The 16,306-nt window shown below is 39.4% G+C and overlaps 1 protein-coding gene across 26 annotated transcripts in view; it reads right to left on the bottom strand.

Moving 5' to 3' along the window:
* Positions 1-7,984: 7,984 nt before the first annotated feature.
* SVIL (supervillin) overlaps positions 7,985-16,306 on the bottom strand; it is a 186,749-nt gene continuing 178,427 nt past the window's right edge. For all 26 annotated transcript variants that reach the window (XM_058184309.1, XM_058184300.1, XM_058184307.1 and 23 more), the window contains 4 exons: positions 16,090-16,233; positions 12,329-12,450; positions 10,081-10,236; positions 7,985-9,998 (listed from right to left, as the gene is read on the bottom strand). In XM_058184309.1, coding sequence (XP_058040292.1) covers positions 9,912-9,998; positions 10,081-10,236; positions 12,329-12,450; positions 16,090-16,233 — 509 coding nt within the window. In that variant the 3' untranslated portion in view covers positions 7,985-9,911. The remainder of the gene's footprint in view (positions 9,999-10,080; positions 10,237-12,328; positions 12,451-16,089; positions 16,234-16,306) is intronic.

Here is a 16,306-nt window from a genome sequence, read left to right as displayed (position 1 = left end):
TATCTGACTTTCTGCCTTTCACTTAGCAATTGACAAAGTTGCCAGTCTCTATTATGGCTGGTGAGGACTTCCCGTATTCTAAATAGAGATGCCATTTAATACTTCCATATTTCAGATTGTTTGATAATGGTATTTAAACCTTAACTGATTTCCCCCCCTTTTGTTGAGTCTTGTTTATTTCATACAGTTGCTTGAGCCTTCTCTCAATTGAGAATTGGACAGTATGTCCAAGTTTTGATGATACTACAAGAAAGAAAAATGTAACCTTAATGAAACGTTAGAGTTTTGGAAAAGGATCAAGCAGGGATGTCTGCAGAGTTGGTTTTTTTAAAAAATGCAATGCATATAAAAACCAGGCAGAGCTTTAATAGCACCATCAAAGCTTTGCATAAGCCTCCTCTGTGATCTTTTACTTTTTTGCCCACAATCTTTTGACACCTCTGTGATCAGGCAAGTGAAAATGAGCAATGTAAGTATTTAGCTTTGATTTTAATGAGCCAATCGCCTGACATAGTGATGCATTAAACAGGCAACAGAATTTATTTTAAAATATTATTATTCAGAAGATTTGGTAATGCAGTTTGTCTTCTGATCAATCAATAAAAAAACCTTTGCCAGACTATTGGAAGAAAAATCTACCTGGTTCAGTTCCAACCCGGGAGAAAGGCACTGGAAACAAAAGGGAGGCTGGAGGCTGATTGGAAAGAAACGTTCCCTTTATTGATGAGGCAGAACCACCAACCACATGTGATTCTGGGCAGCTGACGAAATAGTTGAAAGCAGTTGGGCATTATGCCTTTTTTGGGCTTTGTATTTGAGCTTCCTGTTCCTGTGCAAGAACATGTCCTATTGGCTGTTGTTAGATTCCTATGGTGTTATAAGGTAAAGGTTCCTCTCACAGATATATGCAAGTCGTTCCCGACTCTAGGGGGTGGTGCTCATCTCCGTTTCAAAGCAGAAGAGCCAGCCCTGTCCGAATATGTCTCCGTGGTCATGTGACCGGCATGACTTAATGCCAAAGGCGCACGGAACGCTGTTACCCTCCCACCGAAGGTGGTCCCTATTTTTCTACTTGCATTTTTTATGTGCTTTCGAACTGCTAGGTTGGCAGAAGCTGGGACAAGTAATGGGAGCTCACCCCATTATGTGGCACTAGTGATTCGAACCACTGAACTGCCAACCTTTCTATCGACAAGCTCAGCATCTTAGCCACTTAGCCACTGTGTCCCTATGGTATCATAGCTGGCTCTATAGGCAAAAGGGAAAATACAAATCCTAGATGCTCGTCTGAGCTAATTTTGTCAACCTTTTGTTTGTTGCTTATCTGAGTTGTATCTTGAGCCACTCTTTCTGAATGGATTATCAAATCTGCATTTCTGCCTCCCTTAAAAAAATAATTCTCCTTTAGGGGAAATATTTTATCCTGCCTTTTTAATATTTCCCAAAATATTTCATTCTTCTAGGGTGAGGGGGCTTTTTACAAGACAATTTAATTTCAGATTACCACATGAAACTGAATTTTAGGGTTAGAAGAGAACACTCAAATTGGCTCCAGAAATCATATATAACTTAAAATGACTGTTGACTCTTTCCCCAGAAATTCAAATGACCCTTTCCTAAGCAGCTGTCCCATCTTGAATAAAGATATGGATTCACATCACTTTTCACTAAATGCATCTTCTTGATGTAGTGGTTAAGGCACCAGGCTAGAAACTGGAAGACTGTGAGTTATAGTTCTGCCTTAGGCACAAAGCCAGCAGCTGGGTGATTTTGGGCCAGTCAATTTCCTTTCACCTTAGGAAGAAAGCAAAGGCAAACCACTATGGAATCCTGCTGAGAAAACTGAAGGGATCTGTCTGGGCAGTTGCCAAACGTCAATAGTGACCTAAAAGGGACAAAAAAAGAGCATCTTGCTGAGAGATAGCAAGCTTCCATTTAGCCAGGGTTTTGGAAAGCTGAAGTATGAGGAAACATGGGAATAAAGCACTTGTTAAGTCTCTTGTAAACATATCCTCTTTCAGTCATGGATATGCCTCCGTTGAATCATTATGAGAAACTATGCAACCACATTTATGGGCCAGTGATTCTAGGGCTGACAGGCAGCTGTCACACACTCTGAATTTGTTCCATACTAAAAGCTGTACAATAACAAGGGAGCATATCACCCAGATAATATAATTTCAAATTAATTGTGCTTGGCTTTCTGAGATTTCAAACTATATGGATGGTATTGATTGATGGTAGATTAATAACAAATCCTGCTGGCACAATCCAGCTGCCAGTTCAGATATCAAGATCTGCCTCACCGCTTTCTTTACAGCCCCATTTATTTTAATGATATTGGGTCCTACTATCTTGCTTCTGAAAAAGACAGAAACCTTGCTCAGGCATTATGAAATGTGAGCAGCTGATCATGGGAGTGTTCCCATTACCTTGGTCTTGCTGGCAGTTTTGCAAATCATGTTTTTCTCATGAAGATATTCACTGCAAATTTTGCCAAGAGAAACATCTTTGCACAGGTCTGTACGTATTGACTTTCCTACATACTGGGGTTATATATATAGATATTATACATATGTCTTGCGTTATATGCATTTGTGTTCACCTACAGCTCATCTAGAAGTCTTTTTCAACCTTGAACTTTAAGGTTTAACTTCAACTCCCAAAATTCCCCATGCCACCCTAAGAAATCTACACCTCTTAAACAGTGGTGGGATTCAAATTTTTTAACAACCGCTTCTGTGGGCGTGGCTTATTTTGGGGTGTGGCTAGCTGGCCATGTGACTGGGTGGGTGTGGCTGGCTGGTCATGTGACTGGGTGGGTGTGGCTGGCTGGTCATGTGACCGGATGGCCATGGGTATGGGCATAGAAACTACTCAGAGGGCTAAAATGTCATTTCTGACCAGTCCTCGCACTTTTGACCAGTCCTCACACTTTTGACCGGTCCTCGCACTTATGAACATCCTCACATTTATGCCCATTGCAGCATTTTTAGCAACCATGTCACTCATTTCACAACTGCTTCTCTTCACCACGGTTATAAGATAGGGCGCAAAATGTAAAATGTGACGACAGTCGTAGGTGTGAGGACCGGTCAAAAGTGTGAGGACAGGTCAAAAATAAATTTTTCAGCCCTCTGAGTAGTCCCTGTGCACAAAATGCTGCAAAAAGGCATAAATGATGACTGATCATAAGTGTAAGGACTGGTCAAAAGTACGAGAACCTGTCAGAAATCACTTTTTTCAGCCCTCTGGGTAGTCCCTATGTGCAAGGGACTACTCAGAGGGCTGAAAAAGATATTTTTGACCTGTCCTTGAACTTTTGACCAGTCCTCACACTTACGGCTGTCCTCACATTTTACGTTTTACACCCTATCTTGTAACCGTAGTGAAGAGAAGCAGTTGTGAAATGAGTGACACGGTTAAGAATGCTGCAACAGGCATAAATGTGAAGATGGTCATAAATGCGAGGTCTGTTCAAAGGTGTCAGAACCTATCAGAAATCACTTTTTTCAGCCCTCTCAGTAGTCCCTATGCACAGGGACCAGTCCTCACACTTATGACCGGTCATCATTTATGCCTGTTGCAGCATTTTTAATAACCATGTCACTCATGTCACAACTGTGGTGCTTCATGTGACCGGGTGGGCGTGGCCAGGTGGTCATGTAACATAGCTTCTTTGCCCTAATGACAGTTTGTTGCAATGTTTGTAAGTATGAAAACGGTCATAAGTCACTTTTTCAGTGCCATGCTTGTTAAACCAATTACCAGAACAAATCCATTCTCCCTTTCTCTTTCTCTCCATCTCTTTTTCTTTCTCTCCTTAATCTTTCTCCCTCCCTCTTTCTCTCCTTCATCTTTCTCCCCCCTTCCTCTCAATCTTTCTCTCCTTAATCTTTCTCCCTCCTTCCCTTTCTCTCCATCTTTCTCCCTTTTCTTCTTCATCTTTCTCCCCCTTCTATCCTTCATCTTTCTCTCCTTCATCTTTCTCTCCTTCATCTTTCTCTCCTTCTCCCTCCTTCTTTCTCCCCCCTTTCTCTCCATCTTTCTCTCTTTAATCTCTCCTTCTCCCTCCCTCTCTTTCTCTCCCTTCTATCCTTCATTTCTCTTTCTCTCCTTCATCATTTTCTGCCCCCCTCTTTCTCTCCATCACTCTTTCTCCAGATGGGGCAGGGTAGGATAGCGCTGCTTGGGTGGGAGGCGGCCGCAGGACAGTCCTGCTGGGTGGGCAGCAGGCCGAGGCAATTGACACATGCTTCGCTGGCCACCCGATCCAAGCTCCTCACTGGCCGCGCTTTAATCGCTGGCTAGAGAGAGGCTTGGATGCAGGCGGACTGGGGAGAGAGGATTAGCAGGCCACCAGTCGCGCAAGGGAGGCTGAGCGCCTTTGAAGTGACGGCAAAGCAAATGCCAGGGGAAGGACTTCTTCCCCCCTCACAGAAGCCCCACAGCCAGCGCCCCTCGTCCCCATAGAAACACCTCCCAGTTTAAAGGCCTCTCTCCGCAGACTCCCAGGCCCTGCCCTCCACCTCTCATTCCCAAATTTCCCCCTCCCCTCCCCAACAATCCCGGTGGGGGGGGGGAATCACTTGCCCCCCCCCCCGCACAGTTGGCTTGGTTGGCTTTGGTTTTGAAACGAAGTTCCGAACGGGCAAGACACAGGAGGAGCCAGGCCCGCGCCCCGTGACGTGTTTCCGGAAACCGGTAACGCTGCAAAAAACCACGTGACAGGGAGGGAGGGAGGGAGGGCGGGGCTACCACGGCGGCCAGAGAGACGCCCCCCCACCTACCCCACCTCCCTCAGTCGAGTAAGGATCACGTGAGCCCAGGAATTCTGCTCGCGATCGGTGCAGAAGAGGAGGAGGAGGAGCAAAGGAAGGGCCACGTGGCCAGCAAGACGCTTTAATCGCTGGTTAGAGAGACACTTGGATGCAGGCAGGCTTGTCGGCTGTCGCGGGGCGCTTGGATCGGGTGCGCTCCCAAGCCGAATTGTTTGTTAAATTGCCGGTTCGGTCCGCCCCTTGCTCCTCCCCTCCCCACCATTACTTACTGGTGTCGGCTGGGCAGGGAGGTGCATGGATCCGCTGCCCACTTACCCGACACCGGTAAGTAATGGTGGGGAGGGGAGGGGCAAGGGGCGGGGCGAACCAGCAATTTAACAAACGGTTCGGCCGAACCGCCTATAACCGGCAGAATCCCACCACTGCTCTTAAAGTTTCCAAAGTTGAGAAACACCAATTTAGAAGTCTATAGCTTTTTCTTAATATTTCCAGTGAACGCATGAATGATTTCAGAAGGAAGACATCATTTGTGTAAGAGTAGTGTATGGATTAACCGCAGGGATGGTGCTTTGGCTTTTCTAATGCCTGAATTTGAGTAATTTGAGTAAGATCTCAAATGGACAGCTAACATCAAAAACATCATTAAAAAAGGACAACAAAGAATGTTCTTTCTGCGCCAACTCAGTAAGCTCAAACTGCCCAAGGAGCTGCTGATCCAATTCTACAGAGGAATTATTGAGTCTGTCATTTGCACCTCTATAACTGTCTGGTTCGGTTCTGCAACCCAACAAGAAAAACACAGACTTCAGAGGATAATTAGAACTGCAGAAAAAATAATTGCTACCAACCTGCCTTCCATTGAGGACCTGTATACTGCACGAATCAAGAAGAGGGCCGTGAAAATATTTGCAGATCCCTCGCATCCTGGACATAAACTGTTTCAACTCCTACCCTCAAAACGACACTATAGAGCACTGCACACCAGAACAACTAGACACAAGAACAGTTTTTTCCCGAAGACCATCACTCTGCTAAACAAATAATTCCCTCAACACTGTCAGACTATTTACTGAATCTGCACTACTATTAATCTTCTCATAGTTCCCATCACCAATCTCTTTCCACTTATGACTGTATGACTATAACTTGTTGCTGGCAATCCTTATGATTTATATTGATATATTGATCATCAATTGTGTTGTAAATGTTGTACCTTGATGAACGTATCTTTTCTTTTATGTACACTGAGAGCATATGCACCAAGACAAATTCCTTGTGTGTCCAATCACACTTGGCCAATAAAAATTCTATTCTATTCTATTCTATTCTAATGCATGGTCATCATTAGATCATTTATACTTATTACTATGTTGTTCCAAGCTAAGCAATTCTAAGCAGGTTATGTTCCTGCCTAGAGTATTAAGTTTGGGAATGTACAAAAAATAGCATTGAAGCATAAGCCAAATAATGAAAAATCTATTGTGTAATACTGCTCTTTAATTGCAGACAATGAAATGGTCAGTTCTGTCTTCAAAGTTTTTCTGAAAGGGCTGGAACCTCACTTATAGCTCTGAGTTACCATAAATTCTTGACTTGCTCTTGACTCCTCCCTCAAGGAAAGCATATGGAAATAATTTATGACTAGAATCTGAATTAATACGGTTAATAGACTTCAACACACCCAGATAGTCCCTTAGCTCAAGCACAGGATCTCTTCTCTGTAGAACTGCTCAGATCCAGTTCACTATCCCTATCCTTCCCTGCTCTGAGATCTTGGCTGATGCAATCCTGACACATGGATGATGTCTTGGTGATACAAACCAGATGTATCCTCTCTTCCACAATTAATCTTCAAAATTACAGTCAACTATGTGAAAGTCACAGCTCTCAATGTAAAGGCGATTCCCTTACAGTGCAGCAAATATTTTGTACGAATTTGATGAAACAAACTTGATCACTTTCAATTTTGATTTGCATAAACCTCCTTTAGAGGTTATGTTTACAGAAATAACGAATTTGAATTTTATTTGTAAGTTCGAAAGGAATTGTTGGGTGTTCATCTCTCCAGATGTGTTATTGGGTGATCCTCAGAATTGAAAATATTGAGAAGGGAAATGCCACATTGGGGAGGAATAGATTTGGACAACAGGAGATAGGAAAGAGCTGTATTTGGCAGAACAGGAAAATGGTTGAACTGCCAAACAAACTGCAAGACCCTAGCAATCTCTGGGTGCCTTCTAATAACTCACTTTCAAGACTTAATCTGGTTGGAAATGAGAAATTTATGCCTAATCTAACATGTACATTATTTAAGCTTTCAGCTTGAATTCTTTCTGCATTTTAATAATTCAATAATTTGGAATGAAGTGACACGTCACAATCTTAGTTTAAAGAGCCAACAAGGAAAATATTTGTACCTCAGGTTGAAATGAGGGGTGCTCACTTGGTGCTCCCTGAGTTTGGTTGTTTACTTGCAGTCATTTCATTATCCAAAATAGGTAACATCATCAGTTGTGGTAGGGACTGGAATTCTCCACTCCCTACCAGCTCCAAAGATGTTATCCAGTTTGAGTTGTGAAACCTCTGCAAGAAAATAACCGAGAACTCCTTGGTTTAAAAGAGCCACAAGATTCTTTATTGCTAGTGGTACAGAAAAATAAAGAGCTTATTATTATGAAATACACAAGCTAATAGAAAAATGAAACTGCAGGGCCATAATGACTGAATTGTAGTGTGATTTTTTTTCTAATCACACTACAATTGGTGTAGTGTGTGATTTTTTCTAAGGGAACATTCTAATCAGTAATATAAAACAAACTTTTTCTAGCAAACAATTTTGACCAAAAGTGCAAGAAACTCAGGATAAAGGTCCTAAACACACAGCTTAATCTCAAACATTTAGATATATCAGTGTACTATGCTTAACTTCTAGCTGTTCAATTTTAAAGTTGATATTTGATAGTATTTTTAGACGGTACTTGATATCAGACATTTTTAAAGTTTGTGTTTGTAAAATTAGTCCAAATTTATTTGGCATGACAATTCAATAGGCTTTGAGTGCAGTTGGTTAGTCAGATTAAGAACAATATCTGAAGAATTCATCAATGTCACTTATCTTAATGGCTTATAGACCTTCCTTGTCTAAAGGTGATTTTTCCCCCCAGTTATCATAGTGTATTGAATACTTTCCTGAAACTAAAAGCTAGAAATTGAATACTTTATTTGTGATGTTGCAGAGAAAAAGGAGAGAAACATCTTGTGTATAAGAATAAACATTACAGGCTTACAGAGTATACAAACATGGTCAAACATCCTTTGTTCAAATCAATACTAAATTTAATGCCACAGAAATAGGGGTTCATTATTTTCTCATAATGAAATAATCCCTTTGCAAGTTTGACACTGCACAGAAGCTTGCCAGAATCAAGATTTAGCCAGATGTTTCATGGACTGAATCTGAACTTCAAATTAGATTTATGTAGCCACTATTTGCGTTACTGAACACACAATAAATTACGCTTACAGCTTTACATATAAGGAAAAGTTGACACAAGAGTCTAACTTGGATCCAGACATATATCATGCTTATGGATCATCAAAATTAATGGGACTTAGGTTAATCACACATATTCTAAGTCTGGAGTACTAAACGTTATATTTCATATATACTCCATTGCAATGCTATTTTAAACCATTCCCAGAAAGTAATGTTTATCTGCTCCTTGAAGGCTACTTTCCAAAAGATATTTGTTCCTTAGCCTCCTTTTCCCTACAAATAACAACCAGAAAGTTGCTTGACTTTATTGTGCCACACAGTTGTGGTACTGTTTGTGCCAAAATACACAATAAAGATTGACTCTGAAGGAGAGGATTTAATGGCCAAGATATTGCTCTATTAGCATGACCTTATTGGACTTCAACTCCCATGAGAGGAAAGCTGCTAGTTGTAATAGGACATCTTTTTGATTTAATTAGACAGCATTTAATATACAGGGGAATCTGTAATATAGGTACCCAGTTTTTATGTACAGATCAGCCCCTACCTTATGATATTTTAAAATATACAATCAGAAATCTTTATTGCCTGCACAGAGCAGTTTTAGCCATTAAAACGGGATGAAAAGAGTCTATGGATTTATTTTTTTAATTAAAGACATGTTGTTCGTTTTCTCTCAATGCAAACGTTTTCCACAATAATTCATAAAATAAGATGCTCCATCCAGTTATCTACTTCAGATGGCAAAAGAGAGAATAAGGAACCAGTCCATTGCTGCAAATTTATTCTGAAGCCTTGCTTTAAGTCTTTATCACAAAAGATGATTTATGTTTGCCACATTATTACAAACTGAGGTGTTTTTTTTAAAGTTTCTACTATTACAAAAGTAGAGTATGTTCTGAGTCATTTTAAAAAGCAGGCCAATATTCTGGTATATAAACTGTACACAAACAACAACAAAAAAACAAGGCACTATACATTTTTGGGATATAAATTTGGATTCAATGAGATACTCTAGAAATGCATACGATAATTCTTTGTTCAGTTTAGCAGTTGAAAACAGCTTTGAGAACAATACTTTTGCAATCAAAACAATTCAGAGAGAGAGGGAGGGAGGGGGAGATTGATTGAATGATTTTAAAGTCAGCTATAGTCCAATAAGCCTAGCTACTTTCCTGGAACTTTCTTTACAAAAATGTTGAAAATGAATAATACAAACTGGATTGTTAAATACATCCTTCTCCTATGCGTTTACATAAATACAAATCCTTTTGAAAATCCACAGCTTGAACAAAATAAAACTTTACAAAAAGAGCATTTTCAAAACTCAAATGACTCGTAGTGTGAGTAGCCAAAGGATCATCAGTCAGAAAAGTTCGTGTTAGGAGTACAAAGAACATAATTTCTAAATATGGCCTATACTTTGGAATTGTTGCCCACAAAATGTCTTCCAAAGATGCTTCTCGCACATTTACATTATGATATGACTTCAGAACATATAGCAGAGCCTAGTGACTTCAGACAGAATCTCGCTTTTAAGGGTGAAAATTGGCATGCTACGTTGGCCAAGAGGTGCAGTGGGTCACATTTCACTCCAGCTCCAGCCCCAGCCCTTGATTACAATTCTGGCACTTTCAGAAAAGCCCTTTTGCCTTTTTGAGGTTCACCTGCTTCCAGGAAGGCAGTGTGTTGTATTCTTCTCTAGTTAACTGTAATGCAGCCTGAAAATAGAATGAAAGAATTAAAAAATGTAGACAAACATCAAAAGGAATACAAAACAGTTAGTTATTTCTTCTAGTTTACCTCAAAGTCCTCATTTGAAAGGTAGATTTCAAGATTAAGTGGGTCTACTCCCTCAGGAAGAGGCCTTGCTAAGAGATCAGCAAGTGGATAAAACTTTTGGCACAGCTTGGCCAGCACGTCTTCTACCAGGATGATCTGATTAGAAGCTTCAGCATCCTGAGGGAGAACCGGAGATCACAGAAAAAAATAATCCAAATAAACGAAAATAATCTGAACCAAACAGTTTCACACCGAGTCTGAATTCAGGGAAGCAAAGCTTATCACCCTCAACTCAGCCAATTAATCTCTATAGAGAAATCTAATTTGTTTCTTTATTTAATTGCTTGTTTATTTAGAACAAAACAGAACAGAACAGAAGAATTGGAAGGGACCTTGGAGGTCTTCTAATCCAAGTCACAGGGCTCCATTCCACATCCTATAGTTAGATTGACAAATTAGAAGAAATATTTATCAAATTTGCAAAAGACACCTGAATCCAAAAGACTGATAAGCAGAAAATAGCAGTGTGAATTTCAATAGAAACAAATTCATAGTCTTGTATTTGGATCAGAAAAACCAGAGACATAAATATAAGACTGGGGAGCCATACTGATCATCAAAAGGATCAGGGGGTCTTGGTGCTTCATAACCCATGCAGAAGCTAACACTGTTATGTAGGTGGGGGGGAAAAGCAATGAAATCCTACACTACATAAACGAAGGTGTTATGTCAGGATCAAAAGAAAAGTTTCTTTCTATTGTTTGGTCAGACCACATCTAAAATATTGTATCTTGATTCTAAGCACCACATTTTAGGCTAGGCCTTGACAAACTGGACTACCAGAAATATGGTAACAGAGGAAACACTTACAGAGAACAGTTGGAGGCACTGGCTATGTTTAATCTGGAAAGAAACGATATGATAGCTGTCTTCAAGTATTTGAAGGGGTCTCATATAGAAAATAACACCTGGCTTGTTTATTCCAGAATACAGGAAAAGAACAGCTGGAACTATATTGCAAGGAGGCAGATTTTGATTGAACAAATAGAATTTTCTACTGTAATAGTTGTCTGACAGATGGCTTTGAAAAGGGAGGACATCTTTTTATTTATTTATTTTTTATTTATTTGTCACAACAGTATATATAAGCATAAGCATGAAATAACTATATGAATTTGATTCAATCAAAGGGAACACTTAGGACAGGAACGGTAGGCACGCTGGTGCTCTTATGCACACCCCTTACAGACCTCTTAGGAATGGGGTGAGGTAAATGGGGTGAGATAGTCTTTGGTTAAAGCTTTGGGGATTTTGGGAAGAGACCACAGAGTCAGGTAGTGCATTCCAGGCATTAACAACTCTGTTAGTGAAGTCATATTTTCTGCAATCAAGATTGGAGCGGTTCACTTTAAGTTTAATAGATTTTGGGGGCCGTGTACGTTAAACTCAGGTTGTGTCGAAGGTGGCAGAGTTCTAAATTTTCTAAACCCAGGATTTCAAGTCTGGTGGCATAAGGTATTTTGTTGTAATCAGAGGAGTGGAGAACTCTTCTTGTAAAATATTTCTGGACGCGCTCAATTGTATTAATGTCCAAAATAAGGTGTGGGTTCCAGACAGGCAAGCTGTATTCAAGAATTGGTCTAGCAAATGCTGGAGATGTTTAAAGAAAGGCTGGAAGGCCATCTGTTAGGGATGGGCTAATAGTGGGGTTTTTTTGTCCTGGGCAGGGAGTTGTTCAGGTTGGTCTCTAAGAATCTTTACATTTTATGATTCTATAAAAAGATCTCTGGTATCATATTCTCTTTAATTGGCTCAGTCTTAAATTTCATACTTTATTTACAAATTAATATTCCCCCATTGTTACCTTAATTGTTAAGGTATTAATATTCCCCCATTGTTACCTACATATTTCTAAACAAAGCGCTCTATTATATTACAAAGGAAGAGGTGCAACTATCACAAACTCCAGCTTTTCACAAACAAGAAATCCATTTCCTGAGAAAGATAAGGAGTAACTCCTGGCCCACTATCTAACAGCTTTTAGTTTATTGTTGTTTTGTATATTTCCTTGAGCCTTGGGAAATTAATGAATAGGTAATAAAACATCAGTTAGAACCCATCCCCTCCTTATTGTTTTAAACTCACTGCCCTGAAAAAGCTTTAAGCACTCTATCCTGGTTAACCCCCTGGATTTCTGTACCTCCTAGCATGATGCTCCAGCATGTCCAAATGCAGACAGAAAACTGAGAAAGATGAAAAGTTCATTTACCATTTCGGTGATTTCAGCAATGTCATCTCTGTGTTCCCAGCTGGGAAACATATTAGTAAATGTCAAAGGCTCAAGACCAGCATGGATAAGATAAGATTTAGGAGGATACTTCACGTTCTTTCCTATACATTTAAGAAAAAAGTGTTACTCCCAAAATAAATTATTGTTGATATTCCCTCTTTACTATTCTGAATTATTTATCAGCAAACCCAAGACCAAACACTTTACAGCGCAGCAGACATTTCAAACGTAATGATTTTAATATATATAACACTAAAGAGACTGAAACCAAATTATTTTATGGACAGTGGGAAGCTGCTTGACTGTACCCCGGTACAGTCAGCTGCAACCGCGGCTGACTGTTGGGGGCGAGTTATTGGCCCCAAGGGAGGGGGTAAGCAACTTGGGTGTCCTCCTGGATGGACGGCTGTCTTTTGATGAACACCTGGCGGCCGTCTCCAGGAGGGCCTTTTACCAAGTTCGCCTGGTTCACCAGTTGCGTCCCTTCCTTGACCAGGATGCCTTATGCACGGTCACTCACGCTCTGGTCACTTCTCATTTGGATTATTGCAATGCTCTCTACATGGGGCTGCCCTTGAAGTGCACCCGGAGGCTGCAGCTAGTCCAGAATGCAGCTGCGCGAGTAGTAACATAACACCACTGCTACGCAGTCTGCACTGGCTACCTGTGGTCTTTCGGGTGCGCTTCAAGATTTTGGTTACCACCTTTAAAGCGCTCCATGGCTTAGGACCCGGGTACTTACGGGACCGCCTGCTGTTACCTTATACCTCCCACCGACCCGTACGCTCACACAGAGAGGGTCTTCTCAGGGTGCCGTCCGCCAAACAATGTCGGCTGGCGGCCCCCAGAGGCAGGGCCTTCTCTGTTGGAGCTCCTACGCTCTGGAACGAACTTCCCCCTGGCCTACGCCAAGTGCCTGATCTTCGGACCTTTCGCCGTGAGCTAAAAACACACTTATTTATTCAAGCGGGACTGGCTTAATAGTTTTATTAAATTTTAATTGGGATTTTATTATTTTAGGGTTTTAAATTTTAAATTTTAAATGTCGGCCATTTTGTAATATGCTTTGTTTTAAATTTTTTGTTTTAATTGTATATACATTGGGTTTTTATCTTTTGGCTGTACACTGCCCTGAGTCCTTCGGGAGAAGGGCGGTATAAAAGTCTAATAAAAAGAAAAGAAAGAAAGAAGAAAAAGAAAGACTGCTTCAAGAATGCGTCCCCTGCCCAACTTCCCTGAGTTTTCAATACATAAGTAACATTAATACATTCTTTTATGTGGGGCGTCGTAGATGTGAATTCCTTCCTCAGATAGATCTAGCCAGCTTTCTCTTCCTGTTTCTGAATGGGATCAGGTTATTTTTTTGGTCTTCTATCTTTTTCTGTTTCAAATTTTTCATTATTATAGCTGGCTGCACACTTAGCTAGAAGTTTAGATTGGATTTGGCATTTTTATCCACCTATTAACTCCTCTCAAGAACATGGGACAGGCAGGTGTTATTTTTTGAAGGTATTAAAAGCATCGTTGCAAGATGCACACAATCATCATCATGATTATTATTTAAAATTTAATTTTCAATTAGATTCACAGTCTGTGACTGGTAAAAACTTAACAGTTCAAGTTCTAACCAAGGACCTAAGAGCTGCTAAAGTAACAGCTTTATATAGGCAGTTTTGAGTAAGATGCTTTTTTTTTTTTAAAGTCAGAATATTGAGGTCTGATAAATTCAAAATGTCCATGCATCTAGGCAGCTGTTTGGGTATTGCGCCAAGGGCTCCATTGATTTCTACCGTCCTTGCTCGACTTCAATTTGCAAATCATAGTATTTCGTTATTTTCTCTACATGTTCCTTTTCAATTTGTGCATTCGTTTGGTATTGCAATATCAATGAACCAGACTTTTTTCTTTTCCACAATAGTGATGTCAAGATTGCTGTGGGCCAGATGACTGTCTATTTGGATTCGAAAGTCCCACAAGTTCTTGACCTGTTTATTTTCAAGAACTTTCTCAGTAATTTTTGCTGCATTTGAACCCAAACTTCTGGCAAAGCTTCCAATGTTTGATTTTGGCAACTCAATCATGACGTTGAAAATTATCAGTTTGTGAGATTTTGCTGCAGCATTATTATTTTTATGTTATTATTGTTGTTATTATTATTAAAGATTTAAAATTTAATCTTCAATTCGATTCATAGTCTGAGACTGGTAAAAACTTAACATTTCAAATCCCTACCAAGGATCAAAGAGCTCTTGTTATTTTATTATTATAATAAACTTTTATTCATTAAACTCAGTCAACTGAACATTTAAAAATGTATCACAAATATCATTTATCTGGCTGTGACGGTTGATATGGATTGCTGCCAGTATCCTAGATATCGACCAAGTATCTTCTTAAAATGTATGTTGTTCCGAGTAGCGCAGTATTTTGCAGTTCCACTGATGTTATTGTAGGAACCTGCAATTTCTTGATGTATTTTTAAAATTCTTGGACATGGTACCAAGTGCCCCACTGACAGTGGGTATCACTGTCACATGTTTCATCCATAATCATGTAGTTTCAATGGTCAGGTTGCGATATTTCATGATTTTTTTCAGTTCCCTCTGACTCTGGCATCTCCTGGTTCAGTGACATTAATAAACTCTATGCTTCCATATTATTATTATTGTTGTTGTTGTTGCTGCTGTTGTAATGTTCATGTTTCAGAACACTTTATATGCTAAATTTCAAGAATCTAGATAACCAATCTTTTGGGAAATTCAATACATGAACAGTTGAGATGCTTGGAAGAAAAATGAAATGTAATAAATGTGATTCTATGGCACAACATAAGTACACAAATAAAATGCTGTAATTTATTATATTCTGTTACAGACAAATATTTAATACATTCTGTATAGATGTCTTTTACTTATATCATAATACAAAATTTTTCTGAACAACATATAATGCTAAATGTTCTAAACTCATCAGGAAAGATGGGCTATGGGTTTTTCTGTTTTTTTCTATACATGATAATACTTGAAGAATTATCATTTTGTTGTTAAAAGGAAACCAATGTTAATGTGAAATTTGTTACTTTTTAAAAAAACATGAAATGTTAAATGACACATTGTGCATGTATCAGTTAGTTACTAACAATTCATTTGAATTTGCATTTACTTTTTATGTTTAATTAAAAGTAACCTGGTGTTCACATATAGCTAAGGAAGGTGCTTGAATATGGCAGGGAATATTTTATAACTCCCTTATGTTTTCTAATCTGATATGCAGTTCTGCTAAAATTCATTTCGCTAGCTGTTCTTCGTGTCCAGGACAACACAGTTTTTGAAAGTAACGTATGATTCCCAATATTTATCTGCATAATTCAGTCTTATTAGTCTCAAAAAGGTATTAAGAGGATGTGAAATTTCTGCCATTCAAGGGTTCTAGAATATGCTAGGATAAACCTTCATAGAAGGAAATGTCAAGAATTCTGGACTATTCTTAATCCTGCAAATGTTTTAGGAAAATTACTCAAAACTTATTGAAATGGTTAGGACTACCCATAGGGATAAAAATCTTCAGAAGTACACTTTGCTCCAGCTCACCATTCCTGTTCTACATCATTAAGCAAAATCTACCTTGATGATACTATTTTTGGCTGCCTATCTTTCTCTCTTCCTGGGCTGCATCCAGCACCATTTCGAACATACCTGTATTTATTATTTATTTATTATTATTTATTATTTATTTATTACCTTTACAGTACTGTAGGACAGTCTCCATGGCACATTTCCTGTCTGAAGCCCACCGGATTCTGGCAGATCCTGCAATTTTGTTTTCCACTGGCCACCAACCTTGCCAGAGATATACTTCGTGGTGATTGTCAACAAGGAAGAGAACTGCACAGATTAAATCTATGTTAGTTTTCTAAGGTCATTCCAAAGACTACACATATAGATGACCTAAACCCAA

Source organism: Ahaetulla prasina, chromosome 4 (assembly GCF_028640845.1).
Source record: "Ahaetulla prasina isolate Xishuangbanna chromosome 4, ASM2864084v1, whole genome shotgun sequence".
Taxonomy (NCBI): Eukaryota; Metazoa; Chordata; class Lepidosauria; order Squamata; family Colubridae; genus Ahaetulla; species Ahaetulla prasina.
This window is presented reverse-complemented; position numbering and strand designations above follow the sequence as displayed.